At 51.8% G+C, this 23388-nt stretch overlaps 1 protein-coding gene across 1 annotated transcript; it reads right to left on the bottom strand.

Annotated features, from left to right (window-relative positions):
• Positions 1–22762, bottom strand: NPR2 (natriuretic peptide receptor 2). Its single transcript, XM_042451604.1, is given in 22 exon segments — positions 1–413; positions 569–660; positions 1030–1128; positions 1235–1409; positions 1675–1743; positions 2484–2607; positions 2761–2907; positions 4971–5026; positions 5028–5140; positions 5833–5994; positions 6725–6884; positions 7296–7367; positions 8177–8281; positions 8523–8600; positions 14370–14444; positions 14548–14668; positions 15917–16001; positions 16178–16304; positions 16497–16591; positions 16775–16910; positions 20741–20854; positions 22527–22762. Coding segments are annotated over 22 exon segments (2457 nt in total). The 5' UTR covers positions 22719–22762; the 3' UTR covers positions 1–353.
• Positions 22763–23388: the final 626 nt, after the last annotated feature.

The raw sequence follows: 23388 nt of genomic DNA, 5'->3' as shown, positions 1-23388 counted from the left end.
CACTACTGACAAGTTGGTGGGCGGGGGGCAGCCTTGCTCCAGCCGGGCGCAAGTGGCCGGAAGCTCACCCACAGGGCCACGGATGGCACAGTCCACATCTTTGGCAGGTGGGGGCCCAGCATTGTTGGAGCAGTCTTCAGGGGGTCCTTCCCCGGACCCCCGCCGTGCATCTTCTCCATCCAATCTTTCGTGACTTGTTCTCTCTGTCTTTCTCTCAACCTCTCAGTTTGTCATTGCTAGGGGTCAGGGGTCCATTGCTTGAGACAAAGTGAGTTTTGGCGGCAGCGCCTGCAGAGCTACTGCCCTGCCCCGAATGGGGGGGAGTCTCAGGTGGGGGGTCAGGAGCATCTGCTTCAGATGACCACTGCATTCCTCTCGCTCAGCAGCCAGTACGTCCGCATCTTCCCCTTGCCCTGCCATAATGGGGAGGGGGAAAGCGGTCAGTGGGGGGTTAAAAGGACAGCGGGGAGCACTGACCCCACTTCCCAGCCAGCCTGTGCCCCCTTTGACCCCACATCTCTCAATATGGCCAACATAGGAGACCATAGGGGTAGGCTGGGGGTCCCACCTTCATCTCCACATCTCCCCTCAGTTCCAGCTCAAAGCAGCCAAATTCATCCAGGATCTCTTTAGTGGTGGAGGAGACATGGATCTTCAAGGCTGGACAACAGAGGAAGGAGAAGGGGTCAGAAGGGGCAAAACTGAATGCAATATACACTTGTCCCTCCATATTCATTTGGGTTAGGGGCACAAGACTCCCCCCCCCCCCGTGAATATGGAAAACCCACAAATAACAAAAAATACCCCATGGACGCCTCTCTAGGAATCTCTAGGTCCTCCAGGGCAACTCTGTGGTCAACGCCTAACAGACACTGACCATAGAATTGCACCGGAGGAGCTACAATGGCCTAGTAGAGTATTCTCACTAGGAATCTCTAGGTCCTCCAGGGCAACTCTGTGGCCAACTTCCAACAGACACTGACCATAGAACTGCGCTGGAGCAGCTACAGACACTGGAAAATGTCTCACCTTCACCATTGGACTCCATGCGCGATGCCGTGTTGACCGTGTCCCCAAAGAGACAGTAGCGGGGCATCTTGAGGCCCACCACCCCAGCACACACAGGCCCTGTGTGGGGAAGAATTAACCGTTGCCTGTGGGGGGTCTACCCAAGAGGGGCCGGGTTGACCCCACCCCACACCTGGAGACCTCTGCCCGTTCGCCTAGGACTCACCTGAGTGGATGCCGACCCGCAGGCGGAGCTGCTCGCTGGGCCGGTGCCGGATGCGGAAGGTCTTGACCGCCTCCAGGAGGGCCAGGGCCATGCGGACGATCTCGTGGGCATGCACTTTGCCGTTGCGAACCGGCAGCCCCGAGACCACCATATAGGCATCCCCAATCGTCTCCACCTGCAGAGTGGGGACGGCCCTGGCTCAGACCAGTTCTGTCCCATGGATCCTGTGTATGGGGTCCAGGCCCAGGGACCATAGTTTTGCCCCCCACTTTGGCAGCATTTCCCCAGACCCATGGCAGCCATAGGCTGGATGGCCATTGTGTCATTGGGGATGCTTTGATTGGGAGTTCCTGCATGGCAGAATGGGGTTGGACTGGATCAGGGTCTTTCTTGGGGTCTCTTCCAGCTCTAGGATTCTATGATTCTATGTTGGCACCCACCTTGTAAACGTCAAAGTTGTCGATGATGGCATCAAAGCAGGTGTAGAGGTCATTGAGGAGGGTTACCACCTGGAAGAATGGGAAGTGGCTCAGGTAAGTGGGGGGTTGGAGGGACCCCTGAGGTATGAGCAGCAGAAGGAAGGTGCAGGAAGGCAGGTGTGTGCCAGGTAAGCCTACCTGACCAGGACCAGAGACCCCCAAATGCCTGAAAGCAAACCTGGTATGGGGAGGCTGCATGGATGGGTTGGGGGCAGGGGTCATGTTCCCCCCCAGGTGTGATCCCAACAAGGCCTGGCCCTTGAGGGAGCAAGCTTGTTTTCTGCTGCTCCAGGGAATAGGAGACAATGGAGCAACGGATGCAAGCTCCAGGAAAAGAGGTTCCACCTCAACATTAGGAGGAACGTCTACGTCTGGAAACCATTAAGCCCTTTGAAGAAAGACTGAGGGAGCTGGGGATGTTTAGCCTGGAAAAGAGAAGGTTAAGAGGTGATATGATAATAGCCCTGTTTAAGTATTTGAAGGGATGTCATATTGAGGAGGGAGCAAGCTTGTTTTCTGCTGCTTCAGAGAATAGGACACAATGGACACAAGCTGCAGAAAAAGGGATTCCAGCTGAACATTAGGAGGAACTTCATGACAGTAAGGGCTGTTCAACAATGGAGTCTGGTGGAGTCTCTTTCCTTGGCTGGATGGCCATCTGTCAATGGGGATGCATTGATGGAGAGTTCCAGCATGGCAGAATGGGGTCGGACTGGATGACCCTTGTGGGTCTCTTCCAAGTCTATGATGCTATGATCCCCCTGCCCTACCTGCATGGGGGTGCTCTCGGCCGAGAGGGAAGTGAACCCCACAATGTCGCTGAAGTAGATGGTGACACAGTCGAAGGCCTCCGCTTGGACCGTCTCCCCGCGCTTCAGCTGCTCAGCCACAGAGCTGGGGGAGAGAAAGAGGGACAATGGTAGTGGGGCTCCTGCAAGCCCTCTTGAACCCATGCCAGGAGCCATGCAAAGAGTGCTTCACATTCCCCAGCAGGTGCATGCCCACCTCGCTGGGTCAGTGTCCCCCCCCATGCCTCCAGAGACTCACTGGGGCAGGATCTGGTAGAGGAGGTTCTCAGCCTTGCGCTTCTCCTCCAGGTAGGCCTGGGTGCGCTCCTCCACCAGTTTCTCCAGGTTGTTGGCATACTGCTCCATGCGTGAGAGCAGGTTGTCCAGGATGCTGGTGGCGCCTTCCCTACGGAGAGGAAGAGGGGAGGAAGCAGGGGCAATGAGGGGGCAGCAAAGACCCGTGCTTTCCATGTGTAAAACAGGTGTTGCATGACAGCCACAGGAAAACAGGGGCAAAGGTGTCCCCTTCCCCGTGCAAAAGCATCTCCTGCGCAAGAGTTTTTGCGCAACGCACTTTGGAAGCCTTTTCGCCACCAAGGGGCACCCAGATGCTATGTGCAGGTGATGGCTCTGTGCTCAGCATGCAAGAAGACCCCTGCCATAGGAAAACATAACCCTAGGATTGCCCACTTTGCAACCCACTCCTCACCCACGCCAGCTATCTGGTTGTCATGTGCTTTCGAGTCATTCCCAACATATGGCCACCCCAAGGCAAACCTGTCAGGGGGCTTTACTTGGCAAGATTTGTCCAGAGGATTTTTGCCAACCTGGCCTTCCTGCGAGACTGAGAGAGTGTGACTTGCTCAGGGTCACACAATGGGTTTCTGTGGCCCAATGGGGATTTGAAGCCAGGTCCCCAGAGTTGTAGTCCAGTGCTTAAACCACTGCGCCACACTGGCTTGCAATGTATGTGGTGAGCAACTTGCTTCTTAGAATCATAGAACTGGAAGAGACCCCAAGAAGAGCCCTGATCCAGTCCAACCCCATTCTTCTGCCATGCAGGAACTCCCCATCAAAGCATTCCCATTAACAGATGGCCATCCAGCCTCTGTTTCAAGACCTTTAAGGGAGGAGATTCCATCATCTCAATTAAGGGAGTACCTTCCACTGTCAAACAGCCCTTACTCTCAAGAAGTTCCTCCTAATGTTCAGCTGGAATCTCTGCTCCTGTAGATTGCATCCATTGTTCTGGGTTTTCTTCTCTGGAGCAGCAGAAAACAAGCTTGCTCCATCTTCTAGCCATCTCTGCCCCAGATGAGAGGAGGTTTTGACCCCGGCCCCTCAATATAGGGGATCCTACGCAGGCATCAATAGAATCACAGAATCATAGAATTGGAAGAGACCCCAAGAAGGGCCATCCAGTCCAACCTCCTGCCATGCAGGAACTCTCAATCAAAGCATCCCCAACAGATGGCCATCCAGCCTCTGTTTAAAGAAGTAAAGAAAGTATAGTGTCTAGATCAAGGGAAGTAATAGTGCCACTCTCTTTTGCTTTGCTCAGGCCTCACCTGGAATAATCATAGGTCCAGTTCTGGGCACCAGAATTCAAAAAGGATGTGGAGAAACTGGACCGTGTCCAGAGGAGGGCAACCAAAATGGTGAACGGTCTGGAAACCATGAAGCCCTATGAAGAACGACTTAGGAAGGTTAGTATGTTTGGCCTGGAGAAGGGAAGGTTAAGAGGTGATATGATAGCCCTGTTTAAGTATTCAAAGGGATGTCACATGAGGATAGAGCAAACTTGTTTCTGATGCTCCAGAGAATAGGACATGAGGAGCAATGGATGCAAGCTCCAGGAAAAGAGATTCCAGCTCAACATTAGGAGGAACTTCTAAGTTTGGAAACTATAAAACCCTATGAGGAGAGACTTAGGGAGTTAGGGATGTTCAGCCTGGAGAAGAGACGCTTAAGAGGTGATATGATAACAGCCCTGTTTAAATACTTGAAGGAATATCATATGAAGAGGGAGCAAGCTTGTTTTCTGCTGCTCCAGAAAATAGGACCCAATGGATGGAAGCTGCTCAACATTAGGAGGAACTTCCTGAAAGTAAGGGCTGTTCAACAGTGGAATATATTCCTTCAGAGTGTAGTGGGGTCTTCCTCCTTGGAGGTCTTTAAGCAGAGGCTGGATGGCCATCTGTCAATGAGGATGCTTTGATGGAGAGTTCCTGCATGGCAGAATGGGGTTGGACTGGATCAGGGCCCTTAGTTGGGGTCTCTTCCAACTCTATGGTCCTATGATTCTATATCAGATGGCGCAGCCCCCTCCCGGTCTCTTGGGGGAAACGCAGATCCCCAGCCTCCCCAGCGTGGGGGACACAGAGGATGCTGCTAAGGGCTGCCCCCCCCCGCCACTGCGCTCCTTGTGCGATACTCATGGCCCCTTGTGTTCTGCCCAGAGGTACCCACTTGTTGAAACGGCGGATGAAGAGCTTGATCTGGGCGAAGTCCGGCCGGTCGGGGGGGCTCCTGGGCCCAGCAGCGCTCCATCAGGAGGGCCAGCTCCTCGCTGTGCAGGCGCAGGTCGACGGAGGGCCGGAAGTGGGGCCGCTGGCCGTTGCGCACCTTCTGCACAATCTCTGTGGGGAGGTGGGGGGTGAGGGGGTGCACAGGCGTGAATGCGCAGACCAGTGGGATGGAGGTGGTGCCGGTTATGGGGCGGGAATGGGGTAGTGGCTGGGTCATGGAGGCAATGAGGATGGTGAGCGCATGAGCTTTCCTGCAGTGGGGTGGCAGTGAGTGTGAGATGTGGTTGATTGGAAAACAGAGACAGACAGAAAATGGGGTCACGTCAGAAGGAGAAGCCCTCACAGCCAGGGGGTGAAGTCCAGCCAGCGGCCTAGCCACGTCTCCGGCCGGACAGGGCACACCTGAAACACAAGCCAAAGACCCGATCCAGGTAGCCCAGGCCCCCGAAGGTGAGATTTATGGGCGCACAGTGGACACTTTCTGGGCCGAGGAGAGTCAGTAGTCCATCTCCCCTCCCCCAAAGCCACTGACCACCCTCTTGGTCAGTGGGGACAGAAGGTCAGAGTGCCCCACAGGACAGGGCCGCTGGGTCCCTCAAGGGCCAACTGCCACATGGGACGCCTGTGTCCTTGCAAGGGGCAGTACTTAACCCCTTGGAAGGGAGGAACTGGACATCGGGTGGGTGTCTGGGTGCCTGTCCTCCATTTCGGCCATCCTGTGTCAGGCCAGAGAGGTCAGCCAAATCCTCCTACTCCTTCTCATCTCGCCTCATAGCTGCCCTCTCTCCCATGGGGCTCCTCACCCTTGGGGCTGAGGTCCATGCCCTCCACGTAGAAAGCCCCGTTGCGCAGTGCGATCTCCTGCAGGATTATCCCAAAGCTGTACACGTCAGCCTTCTGCATCGCCAGCGGGGAAAGGATCAACTGGCCCCTTTGCAGGAGCTCCGGCGCCGTCCAAAGCTTCTCTAAGGGGAATGGAGGGGGGGTGAAGAAAGCAAGGAGAGGGTCAGAGAGAGGCCCCCTAGTGCACCCTTTGTATGGGGCTTTAGGGGGGATACAGGAGAGACTCTCCTCTTCTCTGTGTCCTGCAATTGGGGGGATATGCTTGGAGATGTGGGAACAGGGCCTTCTCTACTGTGGCCCCAAAGTGAATAGAATCATAGAATCCTAGAGTTGGAAGAGACTCCAAGAAGGGCCCTAGTCCAGTGCAACCCCATTCTGCCATGCAGGAACTCTCCATCAAAGCATCCCTGAGACAGATGACCATCCAGCCTCTGTTTAAAGACCTCCAAAGAAGGAGACTCCACCAAAGCCTCCAAGGAAATAACAGAATCCTATATTTGGGAGAGACCCCCCCCCCAGGGCCATCCAATACAACCCTCTTCTGCCATGCAGAAGGAATTCAATACTCCAAGCCCTTCTGGGATAGACCAGCCTCTCTTGCAAAACCACCAAAGAAGGAGGCTGCACCACTCTCCAAGGGATCGTCTTCCACTCTATATTCTATAGCTATATCATACCATTATCTATCTATCTATCTATCTATCTATCTGTTTTAATTGAGAGTTCCTGCATGGCAGGATGGGGTTGGACTGGATGGCCCTTTTGGGGGTCTCTTCCAACTCTATGGTTCTATGATTCTATGAATCAGTGGGGCTTTGTGGGTCAGAAGGCAGGTCCAAGGGCAGCACTCACTGGCATACAGGGCATGGCTGCCTTCGCTCTCGCCACTCTGACGGAAGCTGGCCAGTCCGTAGTCTGTGATCTTGAGCACGAAGCGACTGTCCACTACACAGTTGGACGACTTGAGGCCGCCATGGTAGCCGATGATGCTGTTGTGCAGGAAGGCCATGCCCTGAAATAGATGGACAGACATGGGGCAGCTGATGCCGAAGAAGAGGCACCGCAAAAGGGGCAAGAAGCTGAAGAAGATGCCAGGAGAAGAGCCCTGGACAAGAAGGGGATCGGTGTCCTGGACTCTCCTTGGGAGGATGTGGACTGTAGGACCATTAAGGCACCACTTAACAGCCATCCAGCCCAAGGTGCCATCCTTATGAGGATGTGGACTGCAGGACCATGAAGGTGCCACTTAATGGTCATCTACGCCAAGGTGCCATCCTTGGGAGGATGTGGACTGTAGGACTGTTACTAAGCCACTTAAGATCAGAGGGGAAGAATTCCAGAAGTAGCGGCATCATTTGGTCCAGGGAAGGGGCTTAGCGTCAATGACCCCCAATGGCAAACCCTCCTCAGAGACCCTCCTCACTTTCACAATGTCGTTGATGAGCGAGTAGCGGAACATCCAGTCGAGGTTGATGCTGTCGTTCTCCAGAATGTCCTGCCGGGGAGGAAGCAAAGAGAGGGAGCGAGAGACGGTCAGGACACTTGGACGGTTGGGAAACAACAACCCCTTCCCCACAAAAACACCCCCACACATACACACACACACAGAATTGGGAGCATAGTTATCAAATTTGCAGATGACACATCTTGCAGATGACAAGGGCCACCTTTCCATAGGGATTCTGCTGCATGGCAGAATGGGGTTGGACTGGATCAGGGCCCTTCTTGGGGTCCCTTCACTATTGAACAGCCCTTGCTGTCAAAGAAGTTCCTCCTAATGTTTAGGTGGAATCTCTTTTCTTGTACCTTCAGTCCATTGCTCCATTGTGTCCTAATCTCTGGAGCAGCAGAAAACAAGCTTGCTCCCTCCTTCAAATACTTAAACAGCGAGATTGACACTCCTTCAAATACTTAAACAGGGCTAATCATATCACCCCTTGACCTTCTCTTCTCCAGCCTAAATATATCCAGTTCCCTAAGTCTTTCTTCATAGGGCTTCAAGGTTTCCAGGCCCTCCACCATTTTGGTGGAATCTCTTTTCCTCTCATGTGAATCCATTGCTGCATATCCTCTTATCCTCTGGAGCAGCAGAAAACAAGCTTGCTCCCTCCTCAATATGACATCCCTTCAAATATTTAAACAGGGCTCTATCATATCACCTCTTAACCTTCTCTTCTCCAGTCCAGTCCAAACATACCCAGCTCCCTAAGAACCAACCAGTGGACCGGGGCCCTGGAACCATGAGGGGCCCCTGGCGTTTGATGGTAGAGGAAGGTCTGTGCCAATGCTTGGGCTACCCCTTACCTGCAAGCTGCCGCGAGGGCAGTACTCGGTCACAATGCAGATGTTGGGGGGGTCGATGCAGGCGCCAATGAAGCGCGTCAAGTGGTTGAACTGGATGTCTCGCATCTGGAGCCAAACACAGAAAGGGGAGAGCATGTTGGAGACCCTGCCTCCCTTTGGGCAGCCACACGAAGGCAGGATGGTGTGAGGATGGAGGACGCAGTGCGCTCCATATTCTGGGATGGAGGTCCTGATGGTGTGGCCTGGGGGAATAGGGTCCTGCCCCAGAATGGCTCCCAGCCACCCCACAGAAGCCCCTTCCCCACCTTTGTCCCTCCATCACCCACCTTCCGCCAACGGTACGTACGTGTTTGAGTTCGAAGAGCACCTGCCGCGTCAACTCAATCCGCTTCTTATTGACGTGTTTGATCGCCACGACGTTTCCCTGGAAGACAAGAGCCGTATCCAGAGAGGAAGTAAAGGGAGGAAGAAATGTGAGTCTGGGGAATGAAAAAGCCATTCTCTCCCAGCTAACATCTCCTATTTCAAAAACTGCAAGGAACCTAACGCATAACTTCGTAAACAATTCAAAGAAGGGCCTTAAACGGAAAAATCTAAATGGGGAATCCAATGAAAAGCCCAATAAGGTTTATAAAGTAGGAAAACCTGTAAGCCCTCTAAGTTACAGGAAACCCCTGATGGGTCAGGAACTTAAAATCAAGCAAATTCCTCTCCCTGAGTCCCCCGTAGAAGAACAAACACCTTCAAATATGGGCCACCGTCACCCTCAAAACAGGAGACTAAATGCGAAACCCTCTGCCGCTCACCTGGGGAACAAATCCCCCCAGAAGACCACCCCCAGCCTCCTTCCAGATATCCGCATCACTGACCTTAACACAAGGTCCAGACCCCCCCCCCCACCCCCCCCCATATAGATCAGGAAAGCGTGTCAACAAATCAGGGGGGAAATAAAAAATGGCAACCTGTCCTTAGACAACATCAAATTGTATTGTCTCATTTTCCAAAACCTATTGGCATACAAACTCCATCTTTCAACTGCCTGAGAAGAGATAAGCCTGGACCAAATCTCTGTTAAGGACATATCCCAGGTTATATATTTATACAGTGGTACCCCGGGTTACGAAAATAATTCGTTCCGCCGCCGCTTTCGTAACCCGAAATACTTCGCAAGCCGAAAAACCCATAGGCGCTAATGGGGAAAAGCCGCGATTTCGTGTGAAATAGCGCCGAAAAGCACCAAAAAATTTTTCGTAACCCAAAAAAACCTTCGTAACCCGGAACAGTTTTTTTAAATGGATTTTTTTCGTAACCCGGAAATTTCGTAAGGCGGCGCATTCGTATCCCGGGGTACCACTGTACTTCAATAACCGAGGTGCCCGTGCCCTAATCACATCTAGGGAAGCAAAGTCTGCTACATCAATATACAGATGTAAATCCCAATTTGCAGGAAAAGGTATTTTTGTATCCAGATTTGCCATCAACAGAGCCGTTAATAGTTCATTCTTCCCCTGCGCTTGCTGTAAGCTCCATTGGAAACCGGGAAAAGAAGAACCAGGAAACTGTTGAACCAAAGAACAGCAATTATAATATGGCAAGCAATGAAGAAGATTCTCCTTCAGGGAACGTCCCGAGGCCAAGCCATCTTCCCAGCCCTCCTCGCGTCTCGGAGGAAGAAAAGGGCCTGATTGATTCGATCCTAACCTTGTCCCACAAGAAGAATAGTGATTAGATTAGAAGAACCAAGGCAGCATTTGTTAAGCGTGCGCCTAACAAGAAAGTCCCCTATAAGGGAAATCAATGAGATCAGAATACAATGGTGACAACAGCAGAGATGAATCCTCTATTCATGGTCTGAGATGAGCTTCCCAGATCATCCAGAAAGTGGCTTATTACTCTCTGGGGAAACCCAAACGGATGGCTTCCCAAACAAGCGAGGCCTGAAAGCGGCAAATGCAAGCTGCATCCATCCAGCCTTTGAATCCATCGAGGAATGACCATCCGGCACAAGTCCTGGCAAAGGAAAGGTCGGCCGAACCTTAGAAACTCTTGATAAAACCAAAGGAAATAATACAACCGGCTTCTTCAGCTGTTAACCAAATTCAGGATCCTATCCGGCCTGTAAGAATGAATTTTTGACAGCAAACGAAATCGGAACCAAGAATAATAATAATAATAATAATAATAGTAATGATAATTTGTTTTATTTATATATCGCTATTCCAAAGATCATAGCGGTGAACAGCAAGTAAGCTAATTAGCAAGTAAGCTAATTTGCCCCCAACAGTCTGGGGACTCATTTTAGCTCCCTCCTCGGAAGGATGCAAGCCTGAGTCGAGCTTGGGCCCTTTTGCTGGTCTTGAACTCGCAACCTTGTGGTTTTGAGTGACTGGCTGCAGGACAGGCATTTAACCACTGTGCCACAGGACTAAAACTCCTGTCCTGGAACATCATGGGCTGGAACAGGAACATCTGTGACCCTTCATTTGTGGAGTATCCTCCAAGAAACCTGGCTGAGAGAAAAGATATCCCCGGATGGGTTGTTCCCAGTCTCCTTGAATGGCAGTCGCCCCAGCGGCGGTCTATCTGCCTTGGCCTCTACTAGTACTGAACACATCTCTTTTTCCATTGCACCGCTGGCAAACCTCGCCTCTTCCCTGTTAGTCAAATTTAACGATCAATGGCTGTTAATGATCAACGTCTACATACCCCTCTTACACCAGAAGCCAACATTAAAGAACATGCGGTCCAGTTTGGAAAGTTATATCATAGACGCATCAGCTTTGCAGCCCAAGCCTTTCTGATATTGGCAGGAGACTTCAATGCAAGAATCGGCCCTAACAAAACAAACTTATAGGCACATTTCCATCTTCTACAGCCAGAACTTGATTCAGGTCAAGCGTTGCCTTCCAGACAATCGAAAGATAGGGGATATAATTGGGCTGGCTATATCTTACCCAATTAACCCATAAAATGAATCTTGTGGTAATGAATGGCTCAACCGAAGGTGATATCAAGGGGAAATATACCTTCGTCTCCAGCTGTGGCTCCTCTACAATTGATTATTTTATGGGATCATATGATCTGCTTTCCATGATGCCCAGATGGGTGATAGAGATGTACAGAGAGTGACCACCAACTGTAACCTTGACCCTGGAACGTGCCACACAAGCAGATTTTACAGAACATATGGCTCCACCGGAAGGTCACCTGGGACTGAGACCCCGTGGCCTCAAACGGTCAGCTCAGGTCGAGAGTAAGGTTAAGACTGCCTCAAACTCTGACAGATGTCTTGCTCCTCGCAGCTCACTGCAAAACCCTCCGCTGCTACTTTTGAATCTTCCCAGCAGCTAAGTCAAACAATGAAGACTCTGCTAAGCCAGGCAACTGTCCCCAGGACACCCAACGCGCCTCCAAGACCCAAGACCTGGTTCGACTATGGCTGCCTAAAGATGAAGTGGGAAAATCCACAGACGGAGGAATCTACAGACGATCCCGCCTCAATTGTTAGAACTAAAAAACCCTATAAGAGGCGGAACAAAACAAAATTAAATGGCAGCTTTAAAAGACTCCTGGACAGATCTAATAACAGCAGCTAAAAGCAGTGATACCACTTCCTTCTGGAAAACTGTATCCAGAGGATGGCCGAGCTCTATAGGTGTTAACTATCACACTTCTGCCAGATGCTGGGAACAGTGTTACAGCAAACTGTTCAGCCAACTCCAGTGCAGCTATAAGCTCTTTTCTGATGACGCTGAAGAGCTCTCAAAATGGCCGCCAGTCTCCGAGCTTGAAATTAAAAATCTGATATCCAGACTCGCATTAGGGAAAGCTCCTAGAAGTGACAACATTCCTTCCGAAGCGTCTAAAACCAACACTGAATGGTGGATCCCGATACTCACAATCTTATTTACCACCATAGACCAAACAACCCACATCCCAGAGGACTGGGGTCTCGCCAATATTGTGCCAGTCTATAAAAAAGGTGATAAAAATGACCCTGGAAATTACAGGCCAATCAGCCTCCTTAACATCATAAGTAAAATGTATGCATTACATCTATCGGGCAAACTGCAAGACTGGCTCGAAGAAGAGGAAACGGTCAGAGGAGAACAGTCAGTCGGCAGTTGACCATGCGCTAGTCCTTAAACACTTCACTGGGAAATACACTGCTTCAGCTAAGGGCGCACTTTTTACCGCCTTTATTGGTCTAAAATCTGCATCCGATCTCGTCCCAAGAGATAAACTATGGGGAAAGTTCAAAACTACCAATATTGCCAAACGGTTATTAACCCTAATCCGTAAACTGCATGAGAATTCTTGTGCAGCAATGCGATGCGACAGTCAGGGCAATACAACAAGATCTCTCCCCACACCAAACGGAGTAAGACAAGGCCACCCTTTCCACCTTTTACGTTAGCTCTATGATTAAGAGCCTCTCTGAGATACCATCACGTTCTCCAGCCTTGTCAATACTTGCCTACGCAGATGATGTGGTTCTGATGTCACTTACGAGAACCCTGGCAAGCCGCTGCACAAACGACGCATTAAAAACCAACGACAACAAAACCAAAGTTATGGTCTTTTCTGAAAGTCGTGCACAGTATCAATGGACTCTAGACAATAACCGCATCGACCAAGTATCTTCCTATAAATATTTAGGCATCACATTTCACGACAAGGGAAGCTCCAAATCACATCAGAAGAATGCAGTAATGAACACCCAAAGAAGCATGAAGGCTTCATGCTCCTTCTTCTATAACAAGGGAGGTCAATATATTCCAGCAGCCCCCCAGGTCTTTGTAGCCAAGATATTATTAGCACAATGGCTATACGGCTCTGAGGCTCTGTCCCTTTTGAGGTTGTCCACACAAAAGTTCCACGAATGATCCTAGGTGTTCCAAGTTGTGTTCCCAATGCTATTCTTCGTTTAGGAGTAGGTTTGTTGTCCATCGAGGCACGTATTACCTATATGGATCCATAAATTTAATCAGTGGCTAAAAATGCTTTTTGTACCAGTTGGTTTAGTCCCACTAATTCTAACAGATCCTTTCAATTCTTCCTGGAAGAAGTCCCTGACTTTGAAACTGTCCTCTATTGGGCTTTCTTTGACATTAATATCCTCGCAAGGTTATGACAAGGCGAGTTAAGGATATTGATTTCAAACCTATAGAAGCCAGTCAGCCCATTGGATCCCATTGGAGACCCTGGAAGACCTGGCAAGCCTGCCAGATACGCTGAGTACTTGAATGTCCCAAAGTTGAGAAGGGCATTTGTGCTAGCGAGATTTGACATCCTTCCATCTTGCGTCTGAGAGGGTAGATTTAAAAAGATCCCGCACCAATGTCAACATTGCCCTCGTGGCTCAGAGGAAACTGAGACAATTAGCCATGTTCTTTTTCAATGCTCTTTGTATACAGAAATGCGCGAAGCTTATATAACCCCAGCTGCGCACTGGATTCCTGGAAGGCAGGAGACACTTTATGTTGCAGGGAATACCTAACCTTTGCAGTAGCTAATTCTTTGCAGCTGCCATTTTATGACTAAACTGTGATAAACAGCTTATTAGATATTTTGTTACTATTTAAACCTGTATCATATAAACACTGTATAACTTGGGCTACTTATGTAAATGTATAAGAATTTGCATAAATCCTTTCAATTTCTAACTCAAAAGGTTATTAAAATTACAGGTCCTTGTAGCGATCTCTCAAGAGATCAATATGTCAGAGGTTAAAAATGCATGTTAACTCTATACTTTAGAATTCCAGAGGTTCTTCTTGCAGTAAACATCTACTGTATAATTTACACTCTAGGTATTCTCAGAGGTTGAACGTTGTATCCATATGGTATTTATGCTTTCTGTACATGAGCTCTTGGAATACTTTTTATAGTTTTATGCTGGCTGTGTGCCGTAATAAATTTGATTTGATTAGGAAGGAAGGAAGGAAGACCAAACGGATGGGTGGGTGGATGGATGGTGAAATGGATGCATGGATGGACGGATGGCCAAACTGATGGATGGATGGATGGATGGATGATTATGAAAAGCAATTAATACAGAGATAAAAGCCTATTCAAACATGCTGAAATACTCTTTAAAAACTCCCAAAAGGAGGGAATGACCCGATGGACAGATGGACGTCCAGGTGCCAGGGCAGAGGGAGTCGAAGGCATTGAGAAGCCAGAGGCTCACCTTGAAGAGTCCGGTGTTGGCGAAGATCTGGTACTTGCCGTGGGCCGTCATGAGGGAGCCGTAGCTGGACCCTCGCTGGGTTTGGGGGGAGAGGAAAAGAGGGGGTCAGGGCCCAGGCCAAGCATTAAGTGGGGTGTAGGGGATGTGGGGTCTCAAAATGGGGGCCGAGGGGACCCACCAGCGAGAGGGTCAGGCGGCTGCCTGCCCCTTTGTGATAGCGGTCGGAGCTCCCAAACTGCAGCTCGTCCCAGCGGATCCGCCAAAGCATGCTGGCCAGCTCCTTCTCCAGCATCAGCTTCCTAGGGAAAAGAGTATGGGATGCAGTCAAGGAGTGCAGGGGTCAGCCCAAGGGTCAGCAACCGAGCCCCCAAGCGCCAGGGAAGCCCACCGGGGCAGTTGGGCTCTTCCCCTCTGCCTCCGATCCTTGATGTCCCTTTTAGGACAGCAAGCAGCGGCCCTCCTTGTTGGGTTTTTGGGGTCTAATCTCATCTTAGGAGCTTTGACTACTAAAAACAGGTCAAAATTTTCCTCATATGTTTGACACCGCTTTTAGCGTGACAAGCCACAGCCATGTATGTTGTGCAAAACAGTAGGTCTTAGAGTGGCTGCCACCCCTCTCCAGATGGGTCCACAATGTAGAAGGATAGGTCATCAGAAGGGTCCTTTGCACTTCAACGGCGCATTCGGGTCTGTGCATTGCAGCTTTGAGGTGGGAGGGTTGAACCATGTAGTATGCCCCTTTTACCCAAATGGCCCAACTTCCCCCAGACCCCTGTGCCACCCCACAGCGCTTGCCAATGGGGAGAGGAAGACACCCTTGCCACATAAGGTATGCAATAGCCACCAGTCCTTTGGTCTTCTTCTGACCCTTCCAAAAGGGCACCCAGTGCCCAGGGTCAGCTGGGAGACCCCCAGGGTCATGGAGAGGGGAAGAGGGATCCTTCCTCCTGCCCACTTGGTACCAGGCCAAAGGATGACTGGCACTCTCCATGTCCATGCTCTGCTCTGCCCCGTCACACTGGGCACTCCTTATGGTCCAGAGTGAGGTGGGGGCTCCTTGCTCTGACTTGTGTCTTTCTACTGGCCGGCTGGAGGGTGGTCTGGTCTGCTCCAGTCTGGTCTGGAGGGAGTTCCCACTGAGTTGAGGAGTGTACTTTCCCAGGGCTTGGTGGCCACATTCTTCCTTGGGGTGGCCGAGTGGTACTTTTGCAAGCCCTCTGCTCATGCACAAATGGCATCCTCTCCCCTTGGATTCAGCCCGCCTTGGAGAAAATCTAAGCCCCACGCCTGTGGAGGGCGGCAGAGCCTTGACCGGAGCCATGTCCACTGTGGCGCCGTTGCCCTCCATCAGCCAGGCCACTTGTGGGGAGGGCTGGACCACCAAGACAGACACACCTGAGTCCAAGCATCCCCAGCCGCCACTGGGGAGTCAGCCAGCTGACTGGCCCAGAGGCTACTCTTTGGCCGCCATGGTCCCCCAGGCAGCCCTCGACCCACCTCCAGGGGTCCTCAGCAGGATCCAGCGCAGGGCAGGGGGGTCTTCTCACCTGAAGATGAGGAAGCTGGAGACACCAAACATGATGAAGGTGAGGCCGGCCCCCAGGGCCACGATGGCCAAGGTGTTGAGGGGACCTGCAAGGAATTTAGACCCCGTTAGGGGAGCAGTTGGGGGGCAGGGGGGTGACGCACTATCATTTGCACGATGGGCCAAGTATCCTGTAGGGAGGGCTGTTCACTCATTGCAGGGTCAGTGAGGTTGAGGTCAGCCCGGCCCTCCAGCCACCCACCCCACCGCCAGAGACACCTACTTTTATTGCAGGAGGGGTCGTCCATGTCAAAACAGGGGGGGTTGTCGAGGGGTGGCACCCCCTTCACCCAGTGGATGGGTCCCAGCCACTTCATCTGCTTCTCCGCTCCCATGTAGTGACCCACCACCTGCGGAGGGGGGGGAAGGGGTCAGCGTTGGGGTCAGCCTGCCTCAGGAGCCCTGATATCTTGAGGCACACTCACAAACATGCACCACATACACATCACACATGCATCACACACACGTTGCACCCTCCAAAAGACTCTCGCACTCTGCCCCACCAAAACAGCCGTAGAAGGTCAGCAGAAATCCCCACACACCTGGTACTTGCCACTCTCCAGGTCCGTCATGGCCCACAGGTCAAAGTCAGTGTCGCGGTCATTGTTTTTGTCCATGCTGACCGTTCCAGTGACACCTGTGGGGAGGGGAATGGGTAAGGGGAAGCATGGCGCTGTCGTTGAGGGATGCATGGAGGGGTCCCCAGATTAGGCTCCCCACCCCAAACCGTCTCAGCGTGGACCCCAGGCCCAGGAGGGGGTCCCATCTAATCCATCTGGCCCACAGAAGCTCCTTACGGCCCTCACTGACCCCCACATACCCTGGAATTTCCTCCCCTTCATCTTCTCCAGGATGCGGCTGGTGTTGTGCTTGGTGCCGCCTTCGCTCAGCGTCTCGTTCAGCGCTAAGGCGTACAGCAGGATTGCATCATGGAAGCAGCCGGCCACCAGGTTCTTCTGCCATGGCAAAATGGGGGGCAGGAGAGAGAAGGAGGGGGACGGAAGGGGAAGAGGAGAAAGGCATGACCCCTCAGGCCTCCACACAGGGGCATCCCCCTCCAGCCACATGGGGCTCCATTCCAAGCGCTGGGGGTTAGGAGCGGACCCAGAGGCCCCTTGCTTTCAAGAGTCAATGGCCGGAGGGTCCGACTATGTGGCTGCAGCCCTTGGTCCTCCCCACACCAAATAACAACAGCCCTACTCTAGTGGCACATTTACAGGGCATGGGGCTCTGGATTCCCAATGGCATGTGAAGGGGCAGAAAGGAAGGGGCACGTCCCACTGGACTATGCATCGCCATCTCCCACGCAATCCCAGCAAAACCAGTACGAGGAGAGTGACCGCCAGCTGCATCCCAGTGCCACTGTACCTACCCCATGCTCTTTCTTTACTTCTTCTTCCCATGTCCCTACAAGGATCCACACCAACAAAGCCTATTTATTGATTTATTTGTTGGATTTATATTAGAGTCATAGAATCATAGCGCTGGAAGGGACCCCAAGAAGGGCCATCTGGCCCAACCCCATTCTGCCATGCAGGAACTCTCCATCAAAGCATCTCCATTGACAGCCTCTAGTTAAAGGCCTCCAAGGAGGGAGACACCACTCCACTCTACCACACTCCCATTGCCCCCAAAATGGGGTTTCAAGGAGGCTGTGGGGTGGGCACACCCTGTTTTTATCTTTACAACAGCCCTACGAGGTCTCCATCCCAGCAAAAGTGGGTCCCCAAGGAGGAGGGAAGGGATGGGGGTCCCTTGGCATCTCGAGGCGGTGCAGAGGAAAGGTGCACATGGCCATTTTGGGGGCTGGGAGGACTCCTGTCCCCATAGGATGGTTTGGGAAGAGGTCTCTGGAGGGGCCTTTCCCAGCCCCCTCCCCACCTTGGTAGCCAAGCTTCATGACATCCAGCCATTCCCCTAAAAACCCTAAGGGTCTCTGCACCCCCAGGATGGACACAGAGCCACGCCCCACACTTTCGAAGAGGAAGGAGGCTATTTGGCCTGGAGCCCCCCCCCCCCCCCCACATACACACAGACAAATACACTTCCTTTGCTGCCAGATAGCATCTCTAGCCAGCTCCCAACATCCTTTCCCACAGAAGCAAGGCTCTCTGTCTCCCCACTGGCCATTTCTCTCCAGCCTCCGAGGAGCACAGGCCCCAGGTCCCAGACCCCCAGGCCCTGCCCACGCCCCAAGGCAGCAGCAGCAGCAGGCAAAGTGGAGGGGGGACTCTGGGGTGCCCCAAGGCTTTAGGACCCAGGGGTCTCCCTTGGGGACCCCCCTCTGAGCCTCTGGAAGGCCACTGGGCCAAAGGACCCTGAAGAATGGGGGGGATCCCTGCAAGGTCCAGGGCCAAGCGGGTTTAACTCCTTGGTTTAATTAAACATGTATTTTGCATGTTTTATAGTGTTTTAACTTGGGACTGTTTCAGATTTGTAAACTGCCTTGAGTCCCTTGAAGAAGGCGGGATTTAGATAAACGTAATAATAATAATAAACATAATAATAATGGACTGGGAGAAAGGCAAGATATAAATAAACATAATAGTAATAATAATAATGTACTGGGAGGAAGGAGGGATATAAATAAATATAATAATGATGATGATGATGATGATGATGATAATAATTCCATATCAAATTTTAGTTATATTTGCCAATAGTCCCAGTTCTTCCAGCCTTAATCCCTGGCAGCACTTTCTATGGTCCTGAATTTTTATTCTCCAGTCCAAACATTTTGGGATCCCCCTCTGAACCCTCTTCCCTAAACTCGCCTGTTTTGGAAGCGGGTGGCTTGCGACCTCCTCTCTCGGGTTTTGTTGGGTCCCTTCTTCATCCTCACCTCTTGCTTCCTTGACATATTTTGCTCTGTAAGCCCCTTCTCCCTGGAAACCTTTCTTTTCCCTGGAAAGCTTCTCCTGAAGAGAGACCCACGGAGGGACCTTCGGAGTCCCCTGGGTTTGGACTTCTTCCATAGGGAAGCCAGAACAGCAAAGTGGATAGGACTCTGGTCCTCCAGCTGTTTTGGACTTTAACTCCCAGAAGCCCTATAGACTCCTTGGCCAACCAGGCAAGGGATTCTGGGAGATGAAGTCCAACACATCTGGAGGAACAAAGTTTGGGAACCACTCTTCAAAAGCTATCCATTCCTTTAACTATGTAAAACCTCATGCTTCAAGTATAGTTTCACACTGGGAACTCTTAAGCCATCCCTTTCTCTCTCATCCTGTAATAACAATAACAATAACAATAATAATAATAAACTCTGTTCTGGTTTGGTCATGTAGTTGAAGGGATGTCCTATTGCAAATGGAGCGAGCTTGTTTTCTGTTGCTCCAGTGAATAGAACAAAGAACAATGGTTGCAAGCTTTCTTTCCCTGCAGTTTGCATCCACTGCTCCAGTGTCCTATTCTCTGGAGGAGCAGGAAACAAGCTTGCTCCCTCCTCCCTATGACCCCCCTTCAAATACTCAAGCGGGGCTCTCATGGCACCCTGCAAGCCTTGCTGATCCCCAAGGCCCGGCTGGGAGCCGTCTTTCCGGCTTGCGCCCCTCTCCCTTTTGCGACCCAAGGCCCAGCTCCCTTCCCTGTCACTTGATGCTCATGATTAGCTTTTGGCAGCGTGTGGGTCGATCTGTGGGTCAGCTGGGAGGCCCACAAGAGTGAGATCACTCTCCCAAAGGAAGGGCACCAGATGCGCCTTGGAGTCATGATAGCAGCAGCTGCAAAGTGACAACGCCCCCTCCATGGCAAGGCTGGGCGCCAGCGGACCCCCAAACCCCCCACCCATTTGGAGCCTGTCTGTGTAAGAAATCAGAGACCCCCTTAAATCCTCCTCACACAAAGCCCTTGCACTGGAAAAATGCGTGCAAGGCTGGGGAGACGCAATGCAACCAGCAACTTCCTGGTGCTTCCCAGGACATGCCACAAGCCCTTCCTCCCACAGACGCAACCCACCCACCCACATTTCCCACCCAGGCCCCTGCCAGGCTTCCACAACGCCCCACACACTTCTGCTGAAATGCATTCAGAGGGGAAGAGTAAACATAACCCCAAATGCAGTCCTGGCGCTTGGCCTAAAATCCCTGATAGTTTTCCTGCCTTCCAGGAATCAAGATTGGCTATGCCTTCCAGCCGGTCAGTAATCCCTGTGTCCTATTCTCTGGAGCAGCAGAAAACAAGCTTGCTCCCTCGTCAATATGACACCCCTTCAAACATTTAAACAGGACTATTATTTTGCCTCTTTACCATGTCTTCTCCATCACCCTGATGATGATCATAGAACCACAGAGTTGGAAGAGACCCCAAGAAGAGCCCTGATCCAGTCCAATCTCCTTCTTCTGCCATGCAGGAACTCTCAATCAAAGCATCCCTATTTTGACAGATGGCAATCCAGCCTCTGTTTAAAGACAGCCTCCAAAGGAGAAGACTCCACCAAATTCTCTGAGGAAGTGTGTTCCACTGTCAAACAGATCTTACTCTCAGGGAGTTCCTCCTAATGTTTCTGTGATGGCGAGTTCCTGCATGGCAAAATGGCGTTGGACTGGATGGCCTTTGAAGTTCCAACTCTAGGATTCTATGATTCAAACCCAAACCAAGTCTCCTGGGTCCCCCAAACCCAGATTTCCCCTGCATCGCCTCCAACCCAGATGTCCCCCAGAATGGGGGGCTCCCACTTTCTCTCTATGGGAAGGAGACTCCCACCAGCGGTGGAGTATTTTAGGGAGCGAGGATCAGGTGTCATTGGGAGGCGGGTGGGTGCGATGACCAGGAGAAGGGGGCTTACCAGCGATTCGTTCAGCTCCACCTGAAAGTCCCTCCGGGCCCGAAGGATCACCTGGCGCTGGAAGACCTGGTATTCGGGGTTCTGGGGCTCATGGTAGGTGATGACCAGGACCGTCTGCGAAGGGGGCAAAAGGCAGTGAGGGGGCTGCAAGGAAGGCCGGGTCCCCTGGCCGAGGGGTCATCCTATGGCCATCCATCCCCCCTGACCAAAACTAAGGGACCTGGAATAGCCGCTCTTTCTCATCTGGTGTGATCCTCCCATGGCCCTCTTTGGCTGCCCTCTCCCCAGGTTCAAAGCTTCTGCAAAGACCCCCCCCAGCACCTCCCTTCCTTGCCCAGCTCCCCTTAAATATGCCCCCATGACCACAACTGTGCGGGCAAAGGGGTCACCGTGCCCCCCTCAAGAGCCCCAACTCACAGAGATGAGGGGTATATAGACCACTGAGGACAGTCAATGCAAAAAGAGTGGGGGTCTCCTTGCTTCTTCACAAGAGTACATCTCCTGCAATGCACTCTCACATCCCCACATTCTTGACAAAATCTTGGGGGGACATAAAGATTTTGCTTTTCTCAGTGTCAAAGCAGCCCACGGACCCCCACCCGCTATTTGGAAGAGGCTAGACCAGTGGTCCTCAACCTGTGGGCCGCAACTTCCACAGGGGTTTCCTAAAACCATCAGAAAAACACATATTTCTGATGGTTTTAGGAACCGAGGCACCGCAATTTTATGGTTGGGGGTCACCACAACATGAGCGACTGTATTAAAGGGTCGCGGCATTAGGAAGGTTGAGAACCACTGCCATAGAGAGTCATGGGGATTGTTTGCCCATAGGGAACCATGGGGATTACTTGCCCTGATAGAGAATCATGGGGATCATTTACCCATAGGGAAACACAGGGATTACTTCCACATAGGAAAACATGGGGATTATCTGCCCATAGAGCAGTGGTTCTCAACCTGTAGAGGTCAACTAAGACCATCGAGAAGCACATATTTCCAATGGTCTTAGGAACTGAGACACCGCAATTTCATGGTTGGGGGTCACCACAACATGAGGAACGGGTCGCAGCATTAGGAAAGTTGAGAGCCACTGGGCCAGATGTATTTCTGGGCCACTGGAGGCTTTTCCTTTGGACAACGTCTTGCTCTAAATGGGAAGGAAGGGACGTGAAGAGGAAGTCCAGTCGCTTCCCAGTTTGAAAAAAAGACTATCAAAAATGGGGGCTAGCCCTCTCCCAGAATATAAAATGGCCAATGGCGCATGTGCATGTGCACAGAAAACACACACAGTCTTGGGGGTGCCATGGGTGTTTGGAGGCAAATGATTTGGGGAAAGGGAATGACCACAGGGTCAGCAGAAATGGCCTGGAGGACTGTAGGGACACTTGTTGACCGACACAGACCTTGCAAGGGGGCTCTGGGCAGCCAAAGAAGGTGCCACTGGCTCTAGAGACCCCCTTGGCATTGGGGACCCCACTGCCCCCAGCCCCAAGGAGGGACCCCAAAAGGGGCAGACTGGGGAGGGGTCTGAGTGCTTTTTTCAAGGGTCCGCTTGAGCCACAGGTCAGTGGTGGCAAAGGCTGCAGGGAGTTCCTGCAACTATAACTCATAGCTTTCTAAAAGCAATTTCTGCTGCTTTTCGCTGAGCCATAAATCCTTCCTTCAAGGGAGTGCAGGTCAGGCAAGGTTCAGAGGCCTCCATGCCATGGGACCAGCCTTCCCTCCATGGGTCATCTTGTGCGGCCACCGCTGCCACCCTCCCCACGGGCCCCAGCACTGGACTCACCTGGAAGGCTTTCCTTAGCCCCTCTCCTCTGGCCGCCGCAGGGTCTGGCGCCTCCTTGCTCTGCCAGGGTTTGGCAGCCTCCCGGTGCCCCTCGGCCCGGAGGCTCTCCCCAAAGACATCCACGTAGAAGAAGACGTAGTCGCCGTTGGTCATGCTCTCGTCCTGGGCCAGGCGCAGGACCTGGTGGAGCATCTCCAGGGGCCCACAGATGTAGATGACTGAGGAAGGAAGAAGCGCAGGGCAAGGAATGCTTAGACACAGGATCCAAAGGGCAGAGGTCCTGGGCAAGTGAGCCCCTGACCCCCACCTTCAGATGACCCCTTCCAAAGCCCACACCTTGCGTGGCATGGCTTCCACTTACAGGGACACAGAGGAATGGGGGGGGGGGACTTGTGGATCCTCTAAACCTCTTGGATGACAGAATTGGGGGCAGTGACCGGTGGGGTGTCCAGTGGGGTTCAGTCCTGGGCTAAGTTCGGTATTCAACATCTTTATCAATGACTTGGATGACAGAATTAGGGGCATACTTATCAACTTGGTTGACCCCGAACTCAGAAAGTGCTCAGCAATGGCTCTTCCTCCTGGAGAGGAGTGACCAGTGGGGTGTCCAGTGGGGCTCTGTCCTGGGCCCAGTTTGCTATTCAACATCTTTATCAATGACTTGGGTGAAGGAATAGAGGGCATGCTTATCAAATTTGCAGATGATACCAAATTAGGAGGAATAGCTAATACTCCAGAGGACAGGATCAAAATCCAAAACGACCTGAATAGACTCGAAAGCTGGGCCAAAGCTAATAAAATGAACTTCAACATGGAGAAATGTAAGATACAGTGGGCCCTTGTTATCCGCTGGGGTTTGGTT

The sequence above is a fragment of the Sceloporus undulatus genome, chromosome 2 (assembly GCF_019175285.1).
Source record: "Sceloporus undulatus isolate JIND9_A2432 ecotype Alabama chromosome 2, SceUnd_v1.1, whole genome shotgun sequence".
NCBI lineage: Eukaryota > Metazoa > Chordata > Lepidosauria > Squamata > Phrynosomatidae > Sceloporus > Sceloporus undulatus.
Note: the sequence above shows the minus strand (reverse complement) of the source record. Positions and strands in the feature narration are given on the sequence as shown.